The sequence below is a fragment of the Nothoprocta perdicaria genome, unplaced genomic scaffold (genome assembly GCF_003342845.1).
Source record: "Nothoprocta perdicaria isolate Ctin4 unplaced genomic scaffold, notPer1 scaffold_162, whole genome shotgun sequence".
NCBI classification, from domain to species: domain Eukaryota; kingdom Metazoa; phylum Chordata; class Aves; order Tinamiformes; family Tinamidae; genus Nothoprocta; species Nothoprocta perdicaria.
In genome coordinates this window covers 1,101,257-1,122,714 of record NW_020454783.1, presented here as the reverse complement: position 1 = coordinate 1,122,714, position 21,458 = coordinate 1,101,257, and the positions used below count along the sequence as shown (strand labels likewise).

Genomic DNA, 21,458 nt, shown 5'->3' with positions numbered 1-21,458 from the left:
ATCTCAGTTTCCTTAACTTTTATGGCCTATCACAGTCAGAGYTGTAAAGCTTTCTGTTAGGTTGTCTATGAATCTTACGTAAAACAGAGAAATGTTTTTTTAAGGATTTTTCCCAAAGTGGACCCAAATATCTACCGTGGAAAGCCAGATAGCAATCAACCACTCTTGCTGGTTTAAAAAAAAAAAACAAGCCCTGTTTTCCCTGTCTTCTTCCTTGCTGAAAACTGTAGCATCATTGCATCTATAGAATTTACAGTGCATTACTTTTATTGAATTAAAATGAAAAGATTTTTTAAAGGAAGGAGTAATTACAGCAAACATATAGATTTTTTTTTTCTGTTGCTTAGGAATAAAAATTAAATACACTTGATATAAAATCTAAATTAAAATTTTAACTGCAAGTAAAATAAGAGTTTGTTATTTGCTTATTATTGTAGCACATTATTATGCTCAAGAAATAAATCCATACAGAGTCATAGCTTTTCTACAGAGAACCCCTATGTTGCTGAGATTTATTTCGTGAGATAGTATTTGATTACTGCAGACTGACAAATGTGAACTCGTAATCAGAGGTAGGAACAGAAATATACATATAAATTTGAAGAGAAATAAATGTAGAGATGGTGTAGAGAAGTGAACACAAGCAGAGTGCAGTTCCAACTGAAGTGCATTTAGGAGTTTCTCCATGTCCAAGATGCGTCATCTGTGCAGGAGTTGCTCCAGTGGTCTGTGCTAGCAAAATCTGGGAATTCTTGAAGTTCCCAGTTGGTACAAGATTTGTATATAGAGAACAAAATGCAGTTCTAGGATGTGGTTGATCTTTTTTTTTTTTTTTTTTTTTTTAATAGCCTTTTATTCTGATACCGCTTCTTAGTCCATTTCTTCTGTAGCCTTTTGTAGTTCATTATGTGTGTTTGGGAATAATGAAATTTAGGATTTGTGTGCAGAAAACTGATAAAATCTGTGAGCTTAAAACACTCGCTAGAGTGAGATTGGATTTTTTTTTTCTTAATTTCTTTTAAATTCCTTCAGGCAATACTTAAAATCAACAGATCCCAATATATTCTTAGGGATAGTATTGGAAACTAGTAGATTAATTTTAATTGTTAGAATATGCTCATTTTGTGTTGTGCAGCCTCCTTCTAAGCCCTACAATACAACCCCATAAAACCAGGGAATGATACAGCTAAGCAGTAACGTCTGATCTGTTTCTCATTTTCCTAAGTTTTATTTTCTCATGCTTTGCACAATCCAGTTTTGAGTGACCTTCCTTTTCCCTTTAGAGACTTTCATAAGCAAATAGAATTAGAAAACATTTCTTAATGTTTCTTAATATCCAGCCAGAAATTCTTAATACTTCTTGGGACTGTTCACTCTCTGATAGGAACATGTTGTAACTGATGGCTTTTCACCCATTTAATGGGCATGATTATAGCATCTTGCTACTGTTAAAACATTCTTCTCATTCATAGATATAGTTGGCTGCAGGTCCAAAATATATACCTTATCYACAAAATGTAACTCAGTATGCCAAAAAAATCATTTATATTTTTACAGAAAGAAAGAGATAACTAGGACATCTCTTGGGTACATAAGATACCTGCAGCATTAGGTATAAAAAAAAAAGATGTATACTTGGTATATAGATATATACACCATGTTGCATATAGTTCATAAAAAAAAAAAAAAAAACAAAAAACAAAAAAACAGACCACTGAGGATAAATGTGCTTTAGGTATATTTTTTAGACATTATCTTGGGTTTTTGAGACTCCCTCTGCTGGTTAATTGCTTTAATGTACAAAAAAGCCAAACGATGTTCGTGATGTGACTAAATCACTCCCATATTGAAGACTTTGAATTTAAATTTATCCTGATAGGATTTTTTTTTTTTGTGCAAAAGGATACATTTTTCTCTGTTTATGCTGTTGAAGCAGTCATGTTGTTCATCTACTTTCTGTACAGAATAATTGATTTTTGAGAGAAAAGATGAGGCTATAGCATCAAAAGTAGAAATATTCATATCCTACCTAAGGATTAGCTCATCCTCACCTGTTCTTCATACATATTTTAACCTCCAAATCTCCTTCTTAGACCAATGTGGGCAGCATTTTATGTGTGAAAATTTGCAGAGAAGCYGTAGTTGTGAAAACCTGCACATCTCTCACACAGTGAATGGTTGGAAGAAATGGGATCATAAGCTTTATTTTGGCTGACAGGGAAAAGTAGCTGATGGGTATTTTTTTGTTACGATGAAATGGATCCAATCTCTTCTGAACTTGTTTTGAACTCTAGTTAGCAGGTCATAAACCAGAAGATGTTATTTGTCTTATGCATATGCGAATTAGGAAGACTAGGAGTACAGAATTTGTGATGTCACTGAAACATTTGAGCCCATAGCTCCAAAAACTGTCATGTGTTTAAGAAAAGTTGATTATTTTGCACTGAAAATGTGTGTTTTCAGCYTGTATGTTCACATATACAGCTAAGGGATCAATTGAATCATCTGTGTTTTGGGAGTCTGGCCTTATAAGTCTGAAATCAGACTGAACCATTGCTGCAAATTATATGCTAGCCTAAATTTAATTACGTGTAAAGAAGTACATGGACCATCTCCTCATTAAAGTAGAACTGGGGAATAACAAAGAATTTCGAAAGTTTTGATACAGAACCAATGTTAAAGAACGTAACTTTATGTTCCTTTTTGTTTCTTTATTGTTGTTTATTTTTTCCAAGTGACTGCAACAGCAACAGGAACTCCATTGCCTCATTCACCAGCATTTGTAGCAGTCAGTGCAGTTCGTACTTTCACAGTGATGAAATGGATTCAGGTATGTTCAGAAAAGCCACCTATGAATCTGTCACCAGTTCCTTTTGTTCAGTTTTATTCTCTGCATTTGCCCTGCAGTTTTGCAGTTCTTGTTTTAAAAGTGCCTTCTCCCTGGTAATAGAAGTGTCTCATTTGCTTCTGCTTAGCCAGTGCTGCAGTTAAAAATCCCTCTATGAAAGAGAGCCAACATTCCAGAAAGTCTGTAAATAGGCTGAACTAGTTAGAGCTCATGGGGAAGGACTGTTTTTAACTGCTTTCATGCCTTGACCTTGAGAATGCATTAGATGGCACAGAGCAAGGAGCATTTTAGGTAAGTATGCAACGCTCTCCCAGACAACACCAGGACCCAGAATGCAGGATATATTTGTCTATATTTGTAGGAAGGAATGTGACACCGCGTGGAAGCACATTCTTGTTTATACCATGACAAATTGAATTTAAATAAATGCAGCTGCTAACAGAATTGAGATGGAATTTAACTMCATGGAGTACAAGGTCATGTACTTAGGGACTAATAATAATAAAAATATTTGTTCTAAACTGGAAGTTTATCGTTTAGGAATGACTTAGGAAAAGAAAGAACTGGGCATATTTATTGAATGTAAGCCACCACTGAGACAGGCTTAGAAAAGAAAATTTTGCCCCGATAATATCAGGAGAGATATTTTCAACTGAGATAATAAAATATTAATGACACGATTTAAAGTATCTAAGAAACCATGTGAATTTTGCACTTCCAGTCAGTCTAATCTTTAAAATTCTGTTTGCAAGAAATAATGCATGTAGGGTGTCACAGATAGACAGTAAAACGATGAAGGAAAGTATTAATACAAGAGGAGACAGAGGGCCTTTATCTTCAACCTGAAATACAAATGACATGATCTGTCACTGTCCAGCATCATGCTGAGGTACCAGCTAAGGTGTCTAGAACAATATATGTGTGCAAGCTAAGCCCAAATATAGTGTTTAAGTTAATAAATACTGCAACTCAGTTAAACTGCCACTCTCCTGATGACCTAATTTTCTTCTAGTTCCAAGGCTGACCTGGTTAACTCCAGAGCAGGGCTCTTCTGCACTGTGCTCCATCTGTTAAAATAAAAAAGACTGAGAAGGATTAGAAYTGTCTGTAAGAGCATCTGAGGGAGCTAAAAAAAAAAGGGGGAGAGACGAGTGCTATTTAAGTGTCTCACTGACAAAAGGAAAAAGGAGCCCTGACCCCAAACTTCTGGCTTGAAAAGTGGCAGCTTGTTATCCAGCACTACAGTGAAGTGGAAGAAAAGTTTTAAGCTCAGTTTTGGTCATCTTGCAAAAGATTTCAGATGATGTGGTTGAGTGAGCAAGAGAACAAAGTCAGTGACATAAGAGAGATTCTCTCCTGTGTGTATCAAATAGTTCTTTATATGGTATTTACAGCTTCATACTACATTCAGCATTTGGACACTGAATTTTTGGTAAAGTACTGAAACATCAGTCCCTATTTAAAAAAAAATAGTGAATGGTTATGATTTAGGAAATGGGAATGATTTGGGCTATTTAGCTATTTAATCTTATGATTAGTATCTAGGACAAAAGAATTTGGAATTATTTCTCTAAAAATTGTTCCTATATTTTATCCTGTGACTCTTTAATGCAAAATACATAGAGAGAGTGTAGAGCATGACATAGGCTTCTGGATAATACTTTACCAGGCTGGTGTTTCTGTGCCTCCAGCCATAGTGGATATAAGTCGTGAAAGCCTATGGTGTTTGTTCACAGCAGATTATCCAAGCTCTAAGGATTCTGGGAAATAAACTGAAATTTCTAAACAATTTTTAATTTAAAAATATTTTTCAGGTGATGAGCTTCCCATAAGTGTTCGAATCTCTCATGATAAACAGGATAAACTCCATAGCTGCTTGGAACATCTGTTTGGTCAAGTATGAGATTATTTTTCATGAATTTAATAGTAATATCCACGTTTGAGCTAAAATATCTATAGCAAATACTTCTTTTTCTTTTTACTTTTGCTTTCCATTGTTTCTTTGGATGGTATGTATTGATTCTTTGTTCTTCTGTTCACTGCAAATGGTTCAAAGCTACTGAATTAAACAGGCCTTTAGATTTGTTCTAACATTCTCTAGTCTTGAGTATTAACTAAAGCTATTAGGTAAGAAGGAATCTGAAGCTGATTTTTTTCACTAGTTCATATTTCTTAAAGAAAAAGATATCTAATCTTTGCTGTGAAAAGAAAATTGTACTCACAGAACTTTGATCCCAACAGGTAGATTCAATTGCCAACCTTCTGAAAGGACCAGCTGTGATGAGGGTCTTTGAACAGACAAAATACTTTACCCCAGGTCGAGGTCTGCAAGGTAATGTTTAAGGCTCCCTATCATAATCAAAAGGTGGCTCTTGGAGAGAAAGGGCCAATGGAAATGACTGTACATGCTTAGAGCTGGCTACTAAAGGACTGACTGTGATTATTGTCACATTCTGCAATAATTGCTCTTGGAAATTTTTAAGTACATCTTAGTAGTTTTAGCTGAAAACTTTTTTCTTACATGTTCTTTTTTTCCTACGCTTCTTTATTCACTGCACGATGCATATGTGTATTTCAGCCCTTTTGGAAAGTTAGCTTTAAAGCATAGACTGAACTGACCATAAAATTGCTGAAGTTTAGAAGCAAGAGCAGGTTTTATGTTTTGCAGGAATTTTTACTTACTTTTTGTCTCATTTGCGACTATTGAAGTATTGAAGCAAATTTCTAATTTATATAATTACTGCTTTTTTTAGTATTTTACAGATTTATTTGTGAAGCTGTTTTGTAAATAATATGCAAATATGTTTATTCATATATTGTATGTATATTCATACATACAATATATATATTCATGTATATTCATATAGTAATGTTGATACCAATACCAAAACTTGTATTATTGATAGCTATAAAAAACATCCTACATGTAATTTCAGATATTCTGCTAGCACTTACCCTGTTGCTTAAGTCTATCACCTGTCAATCACCACAGACTTACAATATACATAAGACTGTGATGAAAAGTGACAGGAGCTTCTTTTAATGAACTATGTTTAAAAGAATAAGAACACAATGAGAGAATAAATGTTTGATGGCTAATATGTATAGTTGTACAGTGGGTTTAGTGGCCCAGCATATATCTTTCAGCAAAGAACTAATGAAGATCTGCCTTCTTGCCATCTATAAGCTGAAAATAGGCAAAAAACCTCCTGAAGCAAATACAGCATAATTATTGTACATCACCGATCTTCCCTTACAAAATCTCCTGTACTTGCCTCGCAATGAGTTTGTGAGGAACTTGGTATAGCCTCCTCTTTCTTGGTCTTCCCTTACCCTCCCATCACCTTTTTCTATAATTTGGGTACAGGGCAAATTGTATTCCACATGGTTTTAAACTGAGTACCTGTCAGTCTTGTACAACAAAGTGTATCCTTGCATTGAATGTTCAGTTAGACAAAAGATATGGACAAGCCAGATATTTTATTTACAGTCTTAACTGGACTCATGAGTGAGGAGCATTTTCCATGATTTGAGGGATAGACTAGCTGAAAAGCCTGGGCAGTAAGGCAGTAAACAATTTTGAATTAAGATTAATTTTCTGAGTATTTTGTTGGAGTGTGTTCTCTGCTGCAAGTTAGATTTGCATATTAATTGAACTATTCTTGTCTAAACTGTGTTTTTGTTAAGTAATTTTGTAGTGAACTGTAAAAGGTTTGTAGGTGGCAATTATCAAGATACAATTTCAAAAGATTACCAACATCTTTAGAATTGGGTTCATTTTTTTTCCTACATTTGCTTCTAACAGGTCTAGGTTACTTACTAAATGGAAGTCTAGGTTAATAAATGGAAGTTGCTGTCTCTCCCCTTTAATTAAGTCAGGAGCTTAGAGAGATACTTTAGACTTGTCACCCTCACTTAAAGACAAGTATCATAGAAGATGACACCTCCTTGATGGGTGAAACATTTGGAAGAAATATATTTGGCATTTGCACAGAATTTAAACAGAATGATGTTGTTGTTGTTGTCTTTGCTTAGAGTTTCAGCAGGAAATGGAACCGAAGCTTAGCTGTCCAAAGAGGCTACGACTTCACATTAAACAAGACCCTTGGAACCTTCCCAGCAGTGTCCGAAGCCTTGCCCAGAATATCAGAAAATTTGTGGAAGGTTAGTAAGGAGAACATGACCATAAGTAAACACTTAGTTTATGATAGTGAGCTGGAGGAAGGAAACGTGAAGGGTACAACAGCTTCGTGATGCTGCTAGGCAAGGCTTGCTGAACACCACACAGTCTGTCAGAAATATCTGAATTTGAGGACATCTTTGTGGTTACAAGGTTACTGRAGTGTATCATCTCAGCTGTCTGATTATCACCCTATTGACTTCAAATGCAGAAGAGAAAAGTGTCAAGTGAAACAGATGAGGAGCTAAAACCATACTGTGGTTTTACATAGCTGTGCTGGTTTATTTCAGTTGCTGCTGAAGTCCAGGTGGCTTGACTGATCTATCACAAAACTTCATGAGATTGGTGCATGAAAACAGAGCTTTCTTTGAAATTATACTCCCTTTCTTCCTGCCACTTTCTGTTGAAAAAAAAAGATGAAGGACTTTTGGCTTCCATCTGTCATTGATTTGGGATCATTCCCTATTTCCCTCGTTTGTGATGAAATTAACTCACTACCACTGTTTTTCACTCACTCCATCACAGCTGATCCTATGTCTCCTTAATCTGCTCTGYCTTCCTCCCATGACCACCCAGTATTCTCTTCCTCTTCACTGCTGGTTGAYAATGTGAGCTAATGTCTATTCTGTTCCCTGGCTTTATAAGAAAGTAAACTGCATTTCCATTTTTTTTTCCAGAAAATCTTACATGTAGCTTATGCCTTGTTTTGTATGCTGTTTAATAAAGGAACAGAAATAATGAGCAAAATTATTTTTATAAAACTGCTCAGTACTGCAGTGTGAGTCTTTGCATGGGAACAAAAATTTGTTTCAATTGTAGCTTTGAGTGATTTGTGTATGTTTAACTTCTTTCATTTTGTTGGCTAATCTTTGTGGTGTTCCATAAAGAAACAACTACATTTCAGATTACTGGAAAAGAACTTTGTGATAAGTTTTATTAAGATAAAAGTTCAAGAATTCACTAGCCAAAACAAACAACTCCTCCTTTTCTGACTTTTGATATTTCTTATTTCAGATATAATTATATTTTCAGACCCTGGGTTAGAAAATTATAACAACAAACAAAAAAATAACTCTTATTTTGCAGTTAATCACAGTGGGTAGACTGTCTCTTTTTAATTTAATGATGGTTGTCACTGAGTGAAAAACAAAAAATTTTGGATCCTTTTTCCTGACAGTCTAACTATACACATATTGAAGTATATTCAAGTATTATTCATCATTGCTTTTACAGTTAGCAAAGGAAGAAGCTGTGTCTCTTTAGCAGTTCTTTATACCACTTTAATACCTTCCTGAAGCTTAACTAAGCCGTTTTCACCTATCTTGTGCACCATAAAAACCTTTAATAGACTTACCCCATTGAACATTGGTCTCTTGTATTGAGCTCATTCAGGTCATTCAAATTTTGTTATAAATCTACCATGAAATTTCAAAGGAGAGTTCAGCAGGTCCAACCTCTCTGYAATACAAAACTTCTCTTGTTACAATACTGCTCTAATGTAGTGGTGCTATTTATGGAAAAGGATCCTGATGCTTACTGAAGAATAAAACTGCTGGCATTTTCTAATGTTTTGGAAATTAAGATAAAAGTTTTTCTCTTGTTAGTAAATTATATTAACTGAGTCTATTGCAACTGTCGTGCTTGCAAATGATGTCACGATTTACAGATCTGAATGTAAAATTATGTTACTCTTGTGCTGTCCAAGGGCGGCAACACAATCTTGTTTGCCTTCTTTCATCACTGGGTCTCAAACTTTATCTGGAGCAACAGTTCTGCAGCTTTTAAATATTCTCTTTCCATCTATGATATTTGATAATTTCTCAGACTTTTTCAACTACTGCTTTCTGTGCCATCTACTTAATCAACTATGCAGCTTTAGATGTAAAATTCTCATCTGAGGCTACTCTTTCCTCATTGTCACATTGTCAGTCTTTATAGCTTTTTTTTTTCTCCCTTCCCTTGTAGCTTTTACTTTGATTTGATTTCCCCTGCCAGTGCTCTGGAGCAGTGGTCCAAATCATCATTGCAGTTTTGGCCTGTCTGTGTAATTAAGGAGTGTGATTAAGGAGCTGGCATGATGTACAGGATACCTGAAAGCCAAGGTTCTGGTGGTTCCCTGGCCCAAATAATGTAAAAGAAAACAGAGAGAAGGGAATTGAAGAATTGCTTCTCAAGCATTAGTTCAGTTTACAAGACATAGCTAGAACGGGTATAGTGCTGAAAAGATTTAGGGCAGAAATGTACCCCCCAGGCAGCTTTGGGAGAGGGCTGTGATAGAGACGCAGCCCCCTCCCACAGCTGCCCATCTAACCCATCTAACTGAAAGCAGATGAGCAGAAAGCAAGCAGTGTTAGAAATGCTTTGGAGCTTGAACTTTCCCTTCAGAGCTGCATTTCTTGTGTTCTCCTTTCTCCTTTTGATGTATATATTGTCTCTACAAATGGCCTGAATACTTCAGAGAAGAACTAAACTAGGACTGAGCTGACAGCCTGAGACAGCATTTGACATTCCTCTCTTTCCTGTCTAATTTACCAGATTTCGAAGAAACAAAAAATGGCCACTGATTTGACTACTTACTTTCTCTGATGACTCTTGTTGAACTCATGTAGAACAAAGTTGTGGGACTTTCAAAGCCATTTGAAGTAAACATGAAGAACATCTTAGATAAACATCTTTACTTTGAAGAATCTAAATAAAAAGCATTATTTTCCTTCTTGAAGAAAGGAAATGTTTTTGTCTCTCATATTAGGAAGAAGAAGCAGACAAAAGAGACCACAGATATAACTTGGGTCACCACGTAAAAATGTTTTTTCTTGTAAATAAAAACTTAACTCCTTAACTAATGCAGTAAATGCATGTCCTTACTGAAAACTGATTCATTTTTATTTTTGTAGAAATCTCTTTGGCTACTGCGATTTCTTACTGCTCTGCTCTCATGTAGAACAGGTGGTAAAAAAATTAGAAAGATCAGTCATTTAAAACAGGCAGTGGCATAGGAACCCCACAGAAATAACACAGTCACTTCCTAGATTTTTAAAGGACTTTTTAAATGTACTTTGTTTAATAAGTATGAAAAAATGGAAAGTTCCAAGTGTCTTGAGAATGATTTGGTTTGAAAGTTTTCTCTTTATTATTGTTGAAATTGGGAGAACAATAAAAAAAAAAAAAAACCATGAAGGTTCACATAGATGGAAAAAAAACAAACAAACAAACAAAAAAACAACAAAAAAAACCACTTTTTTTTGTACCATAAATCGAAGCAGATGTAGAGGTTCTTTGTCTCATTCACGTTTGCCGTTCCATATCATCAGAGATGGAAACATCTACCATAATTACAGTGAAAGTCAGCCCTAAAGGACTAATCAAGTTGATAAAGATGTCTCTGATGAAATAATATACAAAACTTGGGAAGATTTAGCTGGAGCTAAACAGCTAAACAAAAGATGAAAGTTATTTTTGGAGTGAGACAAAATTGTGTCTAGTAATTTGTTAAACCAAGAAGAAAAAAAATCCATGTTGTTGACAGAGGCAAAACTTTGAAGATGCAGGGCTTGATTTTTGGTGCAGGGGACAGCAGGAGTTCAGAAGTCACCAAATAGAAAAAGAATAATCTAGTTACTAGATTTTGGATGTATGTGAGAATGTGTAATATGAAAATTTGAAAGCATGGAGAGAAAAAATAAGGGATGACTAGAGCTGGAACTAGAATAATCAGCAGGAAGGATGGGAAAAAAAGAAAACACCCTTCAGAAGAAAAACAAAAAGAAAGCTAGTTGTCATAATGACATTTGTAAGCCACTGGGAGCAGAGGATGGAGTAGAGTGCAATGCAACATCTATGTTCTGAAATGTCAGTGGTTCATTTCAGGTCTAGAGATGAAAAGGAGAAAGGTGTGAGGAGAGCAAAGAAGAGAAATTTATATATTTAAATATATTTTTTTTTTTTTCAAAGAGGGAAAAATATTTGGTCAGAAAAAAGTTCTAGAGCAAGTCAAATTTCTGGACAGCTTTTGGATAGTGGTGACTTTTTGTGACTGCATGAGGAAATACAGTTGTTTTACTAGCACAGTAATACTAGTTTTAAAGAGGAAATAGGTAACTGTTAAAAATCAACATGTATTTTAATTTAGATTAGTGATGAAGATGTAAGGAGTCTTTCTGTCTGTAAGTCTATAAAAAGTCCAAGTCCATATTTGMACATAAATAATAAAAATGCACCTCAAGTCTTATTAAAAAAAAGGAATAAATGAGAAAAAAATGTTAAGATAAAAAAAACTTGAAGTCATTTTGTGTTATAGATCATATCTGATCTAAAGAGAAATTGCTAGAGGGTTGTTCTATTCTGTACACCATGTAACAAGAACAGGTGAAAACTCACATAGCATTTGGAGTTTGTTGAAAAAACAAATGACTGGTAAGAAACATCCAAGGTTCTCTTCTAACCCCAGATAAATTACTACAAATACAAATAACCTAAAATACTCTCTTGCCTAGGGATATATTTTGAAAGGGAGAAGATTGCTCTAGAAAGGATAAAGGAGAATTACTCTGTCCTGTAATTTTCCCATAAGCAAGAGATCATTATTTATAGATAACAAAAGATAAATTATGAGTTTTTTTTTCCCAAAGATTTCAAACACTGAGGATATTAGGTGCAGCTCGTTTTAAATGAGCCAAATTTTTGGCCAAATGTTTCAACTCAACAACCCAAGGTACTAAGTCAGGTTGGCTTTGTTGATAGTCACAGAATCAGTGGGTCATGTAGGTTGGAGGAGCCTCTAGAAGTTGAGTCCAACCTCTTGCTCAATGCAGGCATCGGCCAAGGCCTGAGCAGAGTAGGTTGGTACAGAGGTACTTTGAGAAAGCAGCTGCTTCTTCATAGTTCTTTTCTCAGGGCTGATGCGTTGATGCTTTTGATTCTTACGAGTTTTATCCAGTTACAYGTAAAGTTATGTGAAATGCAGATTCAATATTGTTTTGTAAGTATAAACCAGGACAGATTACCCAGGAAGATGAGGTTAAGCTGATACAAAATGAAAAACTGAAAATGTGTTATGTTGGTGATATGTTTTTGACTCTGTTCTCAATATGTCTTCTCTTTTCTTTAAGAGGTGAAGGCACGAATTCTCTTGGCACTTCTTGAATATACAGGTAATTTTGATTCCAGGTAACCTTTATCTTGCTTATTTTGGGAGAGGGGAAGTGAATGGGAAGGGGGTAGGGCTAGCCATGTTTAGTTGCCTAATGACTGAACTTGTRCATAGGATTTCTGCTCTTTTGTTTGTTTTTGAGCCCTTTCCTATTTGTTATCTATTTTTATTGTCTTTGCTCAGACAATAAATTTTCAGACTTGCCTTATTCTTCTAACTCGTATCTTTCCTTTGATTCTTATTTTGCCTAAACAGTATAATGTAATCCAGAATATTTTTTTTACAAGTCATTGCTTTTTGCAAGTGGCCCAGATATTCTGTGTATTTCTCCATCACCTCATGTAGCATACAGCTTTAACTATACAAAATGTGTGTTTGCAAAATAAGTAATATCAACTATTCGGTTTTTAGAAACCAATAGTTATATCAGGTGATTCTCTGCAGCTTTAGCAGATGCATAAGTGCCAAAATGTGAGGTCATATTTCATTCTAAGAAATTATTAATGTAACCATTGACCAGCAGATGAACTTAGGTGACTTTCTTAGGACACATCACAATATTATATAAAGGGAAGCATAATGTTCCTTTTTATTCTAATTATTCTAAGAATTATTAATAATTCTACAGAGAATAAAATAGGAAATGACCCAAGAAAATACTCCAGGCATTATTTTTTTTAAGACTGACTTTGTAATTTACATGGCTAGCTACCTTCATAAATTCTGTAGTTTATTTTGTATAAAATCTTTTTGAATAAGAAGCTCAAATTGCTCTTGTGTTCAGTATTTCATGTTCAAGTAGTATAAGATGAGGTTTGGAAACGAGATGTTAGAGATGCAAAAGGCCTGCTTCAGAAGCTAGCAAGACGAGCCAGATCCATTTGGAAAATTAAGATAAAATTGAGCAAAGTGAGGTGAGAGAATATGTCAGATTCAATCTCCTAAGCACTTCTGTGATGTTGGAAAAATGCTTTTGACCAGGGAGAACCCAGTTTGATTTCTGAAGATGGAAGCATTTTTAAAGCTGAAAAACTTGTAAATATTGGATTTCACAGATCTAATCTTGGAGAAAGAGGTTAATTTCAATGATAAAAAAAAAAAAAATCACAATGTAGAAGTAGTGGTGATTACACTATCTGCAGAAAATATTGCCAACATCCTGAAGAGTATGCTTAAGAGAGGTTGGCAGATGAAAATGATGGCAAAAATGTGGTCAGAATTACTAATACTTGAAGAAAACCTGAAAGTAGAGTTCAAAAGGAAAAAAGTGACAGAGAGGAGTTGCTTTGGAAAATACTTTCAGTCCAAATAAAAGATATATTTAAAAGTCAGTTTAATTTTGTGAGTATAGAATTGTTCCTATTAATTATTCCACTTATCTAAAGTCTTGTCAGCTACACACAAAAGGTAGAAAGGGAGCTAAACCTCTTGCAAGCAGAGAAGTATAAAAGTAAAGACAAAAATTTCAGGCTTGGGATCATCTAATCTTCCCCTCCTCTCTGAAAAAAAGATTAAATGTGCCTGTAACATTTGTGATTGACATTTGCCTAACGGTTCATAATGATGAAAATGCTTGAAGACTTTCAAGAATGGGGAGAAGGAGGAAGYGTTGAATTTTAAACACCACAGTTCTGTATTTTATTGAGAATAAAAAAGAACCTTTGTTTCCTCCTAATGAAACCATTTTCCTTTGCCCTTCTCACTGGTACTAGCAAGAAATACCTGCAACATCAACGTTATCAGAAGAAATCCATTAACCGCCTTTATGACAAGAGAGCTTAGGTAGAAATATATATGAAGAGTTAAAGAGTTCTTTAAGAATTAGTTTAAGAATTAAAAGGGTCAGAGCAATACAACTAGAAGCTAAATTTTCTACTTCTTTTAATGTGAGGGTGTTAGTGTTGAGATGGGTTACTTCAGGTTGGTTCAAGCATGCATCCTCTTATTCTGTGAAGAGCAAATGGATGCAGCTATACTCACTGCCTTTATCAGCCTTCAGAGCCCTCGTTAGGAAAAGACATGCATGTAACTAATTAAATTATTACTCATTAAGCATCGATGCACTAGACAGTGTGTGCTAATGAAAAAGCAAACAATCAAAGAGTCTTGGTGACACTCCTCACCTCCTCAATGAGTTTTAAAGGAAAATCTGCTACTAATCAAGTTCTGGTTCTCAGCWTGTGAAACAGACTGGCCCAGGAACTGAATGTCCCAGGACCTTGAGTTACCTCTTCCCCCACCCTCTTTGKTTTTTTGTCTTTTCTAACTGTGTTGACCTTTAGCTAATCATATGTCTGTGCCTTTCCTGGTAGATGGATAGATTGCCTAGTCCTGGAGCAATCTTATTTGAAAGCAAGCTGCTCACAGTTCTGTTGTCTTCTACCTCTGGACCTGTCTCGGACTTTGCTGATTCCCTAAACCATCTGCTGCCTGTATTTGTGCTGMTACTCTCTGCTTATTTTATGTATTTTGAATTTATATTTAGGTGGCTTGTGCTTGGTTAGCAACACTCATGTTACTTTTCTGTAGTTTACATGAGCTGTCTTCGCCAGACATAGCTTGTTCTTCTAGTAAGAGATCTAGCTCACATCCATCATTTTAACATTAAAAGTAAACAGAATGGAGGACAAGTATATTAAAATTAACAGTAAAAGCATGCGTGTTCATGTAGAAGTAGCTTACATTTTAAATTTTGACTTTTTATATATTTTTAGAACAATAAAACAGTACTTAAATGTGCAATTTTTCGGTTTTGTCTGCTACTTAATAGGAATAACATTAGGCTATGAACTTTTCTTTCTCTGGAAAACAAGACATTTAAATGCAAAGAAAAAAAATCCATCCTAGTTATTTTGCTGTTGATGAATCTTCTGCTCTGTTCTGTTTTTCTTCTTTTGTTCTCCTCTTTGCAGACAGTGAGATACAGCTGAGGCGAGACATGGTCTTCTGTCAGAGTCTTGTGGCTACGGTCTGTGCTTTTTCAGAGCAACTAATGGTGGCCTTAAGTCAGATGTTTGACAATAGCAAAGAATATGAAATGGAGACTCTGGAGGCCAGCAGAAGGTGGTTGGAGCAGATTGCTAATGCGGGTGTTCTCCTTCATTTCCAGTCGCTGCTGTCGCCCAACTTGGTAAGAGTCCTAATGTGGCAATTAAAAAGACCATGTTTGTTCCCTAAACAAGGGTGGTCTGAAACAGTCGATTACAAATATAATTTTCTGTATCCTTTGTACCTGTTGCTTAATTAGCTGCTGTTCGGGAAGTTTGTGATTCAGATAATTACAATTATGGGCTATGGATACATTATCCACAAACAAAATATTATATTTGAGTTAGCAGATAYTGAGTTTGGTCTAGATTCTCCACAATTATCATAATTGTTCCCTAAGATCAAGTGTCATATTATGTGATAGCTAGTAATTGTTTGCAGTAAGCAACACTGTAAGATAAAATATGTGGTTTTGATTTTTTTTATCAAAAAAAAAAAATCTATAGCTCTCTGGCAACTGGATACACTCATCTGTTCTTCTTCAGCCATTTAAGCTGCTTCTTGTACCACATTGGTTCCTGCTAACGTGAACAACTGCAGGCTGCACAGTCTGCTCTGTGGCTCTATCTTCTCTCCCTCTTGAGCTGCTCRACCCAAAAAAGTATTTTGTGCATTTGGCACCTGACTTTCCTGCACTAGTGTTTTTTTCTGACCGTTAAGCTTTTAAGTCATTTAATATTGTGGCTGTCTATATATTGTTTAATTGAGTTAAGTGTTGACATGGGAAATGCCACGAACTAGTGACTGAATCATACATCTCACTGTGTGAAAGTCCAAACGCAGGCAATATTCCTGATATTCCCTTTTGCCATCTCTTCTGTCTCAGCAGCCAATTACTGGGAAGTCTTCCTGATRAGCTTTTAAGGCAGGAGAGTTCAATAAATTAAATATCATATAAAATATTCTCAGGCATTTTGCAGAGCACTGGCTTACTTATTTTCATTTAATATGGAACTGGAGGTATGCATTATTGAATTTAATGTAACTGTGGTGAATTCTGTATATATTTGTATAGGAGTTCTGAACTTCTTCAGTGACAACCCTTCTCAACTAAGGGAAAGGCATTTAAAGGCAATATTTGCAGTACCTCCTTAGCACTGTTTTGGTTACAAATGATCCATATTATTTTAAACAAGGGCATTTGAAGGAAATTGCACTCATTATGGCCAGTATTCAATAAAGAATGAGCAGCTCTGCAGAAAAATTCCCATGTTACATAGTAGTTTTCAGACTATTCTGCTGATAAGACATTGCCCTATCCCTAGAGATTTAATAAATTGAACAAGGAGACAAAATAGCAGAGTTGCTTTTTCAGTAATACAAAGGAGAATACTATTTCASTATACAGATTGGGAAGAAAAATCACATTTATTCCCCTCTTAGTGTCTATAAATACCTCAGGGGAGGCAGTGAGGAGGAGGGGSYGGCCTCTTTTCAGTGGTGGACAATGATAGGACTAGAGGAAACGGCCACAAGCTGAGGCACCAAAAGTTCCACAGGAACTTAAGGAAACATTTCTCAACAGTGAGGGTGACAGAGCCYTGGCACAGGCTGCCCAGRGAGGTTGTGGAGTCTCCTTCTCCGGAGATCTTTAAAACCCRCTTGGATGCAGCCCTGTGCCCCGTGCTCTAGGTGACCCTGCGTGAGCAGGGGGGTTGGACTCGATGAMCTCTGAGGTCCCTTCCAATCTTCGGCATTCTATGATTCTGTGATTGTATGATCCTCTCACTGTGCTTTAGTACGCTCTAGTTTATTCTAATTTTATAGGTGGCTAATTTATTATTCTTTGCTTTCCTGCTGTTTCAGTTCTTAAATGGGGAAAATGTATGTTTCAGACTTGTGTATGGCTCTTGCTTGCTTAATGTAGTAAAGGAGATTATATAGAATATAATTATTTAAAGTGATTACTGATTTCTGCTCTAATTGTTCTGCATATTTAACTCAAGATGACTATACTTGTAGATGAGTATTCCCCACCCCCCTTTAAAAAAACAAAACAATTCAGTTTCCTGAGTTTTGGTTTACTTCTTTGAGTTTTTATGATGAATTAGGCTGAATTGCCCATGTCTTTGGTTTTACACAAAGGGAACYGTATGAGCAAATCAGAACACTGGCATTTCTGCTACTTGATTTGTGATAGTCTTGTAGACGTAGGTGAAGATCACTTTGATCTGCAGTACCTTGGAGCTACTGGTTAAATTATTGATGCTTGGAATGGGCATGATGAACTCCAGTCTGTTTAAAAATGAAATGMCGAAGCACTGGCATTTCTGAAAAATTGCTAAAAAAAGATGAATTTTTGTTTTTCAAATTTACCCTATGTTCACAAACTAGACAAACTGCTTATTTCTAGTATCTTACATTAAAAGTAATTGCATTATTATTTGATTAAAGCCTAAAGAAGTCATGGTAACTATAAAATACCTATTATATTACTGTRTGAAATGGTAGGATTCAATGCATAATTATCTTGGGATAGTAGTAAGAAGACAAGTGAAAATGAATAGAGAAAGTRTTTTGGTGATGTAAGAGTTAATGAAGTGATACACTGTATCAGTGAAATATTATGCAACACTCCCTGTTTTTTTATATCCCGCTCTCACATGATTTGTTGCCTTTTTTAGGCTGATGAGCAAGCCATGCTAGAAGATACATTGGTTGCACTATTTGACTTGGAAAAGGTCACTTTTTACTTCAGACAATCAGAGCCAGAACCACTAGTTGCAAGTGAGTAATTAAAATTAATGTGAGTTTTACTCCATGGAAATATACTATATATTCTTCTTATTTTTTTTTCTTTCTCATAACATTACCTCCCACAAGTGATAGGCTAGTTAGGAAGTGATGATACATAATTTGGGGTTATGGAATATTAGTAGATCCGTAGCTTTCTTAATATTCCTAGGTTTCCTAATAAACAACATCAGTTACAAGGCAGAATCGTTATCTGGCAACTTTGTAGCCTCTGAGGGAAAAAGTGTTTGTTTTTAATGAAGTTTCAGCTGGGAGTATGTGACTGCACCAGGGAAGTGCCTGGTTTAATTAGCTGCTATTGAAGAGTCATGTCTAAAGGCCTGAATAAGCCTAAAGGCTTTAATAGAGAAATGGTGCTGAGATGAGAGGGGGAAGCATTAATACCACATGCATTTTAATGCTGCTCTTCCTTTCTGACAAATGATGAAGTTCTGGGCTGAGTTTAGAGAGAGACAAAAGCTATTAAGGTAGCTTGAAATTGTGCAAGCTGCTTCTTTCAAGACCTGGCAGTGGAGGCAGTCAGGGATATGTTGGACCTTTCCTCCTGGTGCTCAACTGATCTCAGGAAGGGGCTGTCTTGGCATTCTAGTGTTCATACCCTTCACCCATGTTCAGCCACTCCTTTTTTTGTGTGTTTTTGGCCAGTGGAGATTTTCCTGAGATGAATTTTGTACAGTGAGTAAGAAGCCCCACATTTTTTCCAAAGTCTCATAGCTCCCTTGGGAAGGGAGGAAAACGTTTCTGATTAACATCAAACTTTAAAAAACAATTCCCTTGCTGGGCTGAGACCACACATGAGAGAACTTCTGCAATAAGTAAAACTGGAAGGAAAAAAGCTCCTCCACAGAACTACCAGTGAGAGGTTGCCTCTGCTCCTCAGAACTCAGTGGTGTGCCCTAACTACAGGATTGGAAGTGAAGTAGGAACGGGCCTGTGGAAGAACATTTTTACCTATGTATAGGTCAAATAGGCCCTCTATTCATTTTAAATGGTTTGGTTTTAGAAAGAAGCCCTGCCAGACCAGGTAATAATACAGAACTGGAGTTTTGGGAGTGCTCTGTAGTGCAAAGCTAATTATATACCTGTCTTACAAAGTGTTCAAGTTGCTCAACCTCCTTGTCCATTTTAAAAGAGAGATAAATGGGAATGTCATGTGCTCTGGAATTGCAATAAACTTTGTTTTTCCTTTAATTTAAGAGCTGCCACCACAATCATCCAGACTGCATAGATCCAGAAGACAAGCAGCTTTCACTGGCAAATTTGTTTTTTCTTTTCTGGTTCTATATGATCAATATAAGCAAAAATATGTGAAAAATATTYTTTTGACAGCCTTTCTTTTTAGATACAAAATAATTCATACACAAAATGTAAGAACTACATAATATTATTAATACAAATCACTGAATTTTGTTGTTATTACTTTTGATTCTGAGACTCACTCATGTAAAAGATACTTAAACAGGAAATTTATACAAAGTTTAAATGGGATTAGCCTGACTTCTCTTCCTTAGAGAATTTTACCTAAACAGAACATTTTTTTAATTGTCATTATATGTTCCTCATCTTGCATAATACACAAAATGTATTCTGGAGATTCCATGTAAATACCAAATGATACTGTTAGTTGCACTGGACTCTAAGCCAATTGATGTATTTAGCCATCAAGTATAATGAACTCTGCTCTTATAATTTTATATATATTCTATCACAATACATTTCTTTTCTGAGCTGAGTCCTCATGTTAATGATAAATGAAGCAGCTGCTGTATATTTATTTGTGCGCTCTGCCAGACAAATGTGGGTCTGTGGAGAGGACAGTAGTATATACCACATTGACCTCATGCATCATGTACATGACAAAGGCATCTGAAGCTCCCCTCCCAGTGGTTTGAAACCATGCCTTGTACAAACATGTTTCTTCAGTTTTATTAGGAAATAAAATTTGGACATTGCCAACAATGTCTTAACATTACTTGGTTAGTATTTTTGCAGCAGTTGGTACTTTATGCCATTTTGCTAAAAATGGGTAAGACCAAAGTGACTACAGCAACACTGWGCGTAATGTAAGATAGTCCTTATATTAGTTTTATGGCTGTAGCATTTGCATGGTAGCTGTATTAAGCTATGAGAATTTTCGGTGTAACAGTTTCCAAAAACAAAAAGAAATTTTAACATCTACTTTATTCTTAGATGTTCCAATCACATACCAAGCAGAAGGAAGTCGACAAACCCTGAAGATTTACTTCTACCTTGATACTTACCATTTTGAACAGCTTCCTCAAAGGCTAAAGAATGGAGGAGGATTTAAAATTCATCCTGTACTTTTTTCACAAGGTAACCTGACTTGTTTCCAATACTTACAAAAAACACTTGAATCTCACTAGAATCTTAGTTATTTACTCTGATTTATTTGTTCTTAAATTTAAGGGCATAGTACTCATATTTAAACATGCCGTTTAATTTGGATTTCTAGAGGCAATTTTGACATAAAATTAGTAATTTAAGAAATACAGACTTTTTCCATTTTTAAAAAGATGTATGGGTATATATTTCTAAGTTTATATCTGTTATATGATCCTTATACCAAAGMAAAACATTTTTTCTCATTATTGTTTTGTTTTGTGTGTATGTTAGTGGAYGACTTTCAGTCCCTGAAACTCACTTTTAAAGATATTTTGCTTTCCAAATAGTAAAGTACTAACTCCTCCTSTATCCCTTTTCCAGCTCCTTCAAATAGGACTGTGAATTCTGTCTCTTTAACTTGTTAGGCAAATGTAAACAACTTTTTCCAGACTTTTGCAGTTATGGAACTGCAAACATTGCCAAAGTGAAGAATGGCACTGATGCTCAGACTGTTCATAAATTGCAGGCAGTCTGATTAGCTGTAGTGTCATTATAGAGATCAGGAACACGGAGCTTGATTCACTGAAATGATGAATGCCTCCTGCAAGGTGCAGATTGCCTTGAGTCACTTTTGATTTCAGAGGTTGCTGACAGCCCTCAGTATCTTGCAGTAAGTTTCCAGGGTCAGTAGTCAGATAAGCAGAAATCAGACATACAGATGGATATTTTGAAGAGGGTTTCATCTATGCTCTGAAAGTACAATATAAAAGGAAATAGTGAAAAATAAAATAAATGAAGTAATAGCTTTACTTAAAACACATGAATTTTAAAAATAAATCTCTGAAGTGAATTTGCATACACTAATAGAGATGGATTTCAATGGATTTTTCAGCACTGAGCAGCAGACACATTTCAGTAGAGAAGACAAAAATAAAAGCATATGAAAGAGAACAGAAAATATCTTGGTTCAAATGCAGTCTTGCAATACTAATTGTTTAGATTCCCTTGGGAAGGGAGGATTCAGTATGCTGCAGAATTTATTTTGCAGAATTTGTTTTTCCTTTCTATCTCTGGAGGCCCAAAATACTGACTCTTAGGATGAACATCTCTGTAGTGAGCTAAAGGAAAGGCTGAAG

At 35.5% G+C, this 21,458-nt stretch overlaps 1 protein-coding gene across 1 annotated transcript in view; it reads left to right on the top strand.

The window, feature by feature from the left end:
* The window catches only part of PREX2 (phosphatidylinositol-3,4,5-trisphosphate dependent Rac exchange factor 2), a 169,694-nt gene that overhangs the window by 99,044 nt on the left and 49,192 nt on the right, over window positions 1-21,458 (top strand). Inside the window, exons 27-34 of the mRNA XM_026035597.1 lie at window positions 2,736-2,830; window positions 4,663-4,745; window positions 5,090-5,180; window positions 6,884-7,012; window positions 12,137-12,178; window positions 15,090-15,307; window positions 17,850-17,952; window positions 20,170-20,313. Of these exons, the coding sequence (XP_025891382.1) occupies window positions 2,736-2,830; window positions 4,663-4,745; window positions 5,090-5,180; window positions 6,884-7,012; window positions 12,137-12,178; window positions 15,090-15,307; window positions 17,850-17,952; window positions 20,170-20,313 (905 nt within the window). The remainder of the gene's footprint in view (window positions 1-2,735; window positions 2,831-4,662; window positions 4,746-5,089; window positions 5,181-6,883; window positions 7,013-12,136; window positions 12,179-15,089; window positions 15,308-17,849; window positions 17,953-20,169; window positions 20,314-21,458) is intronic.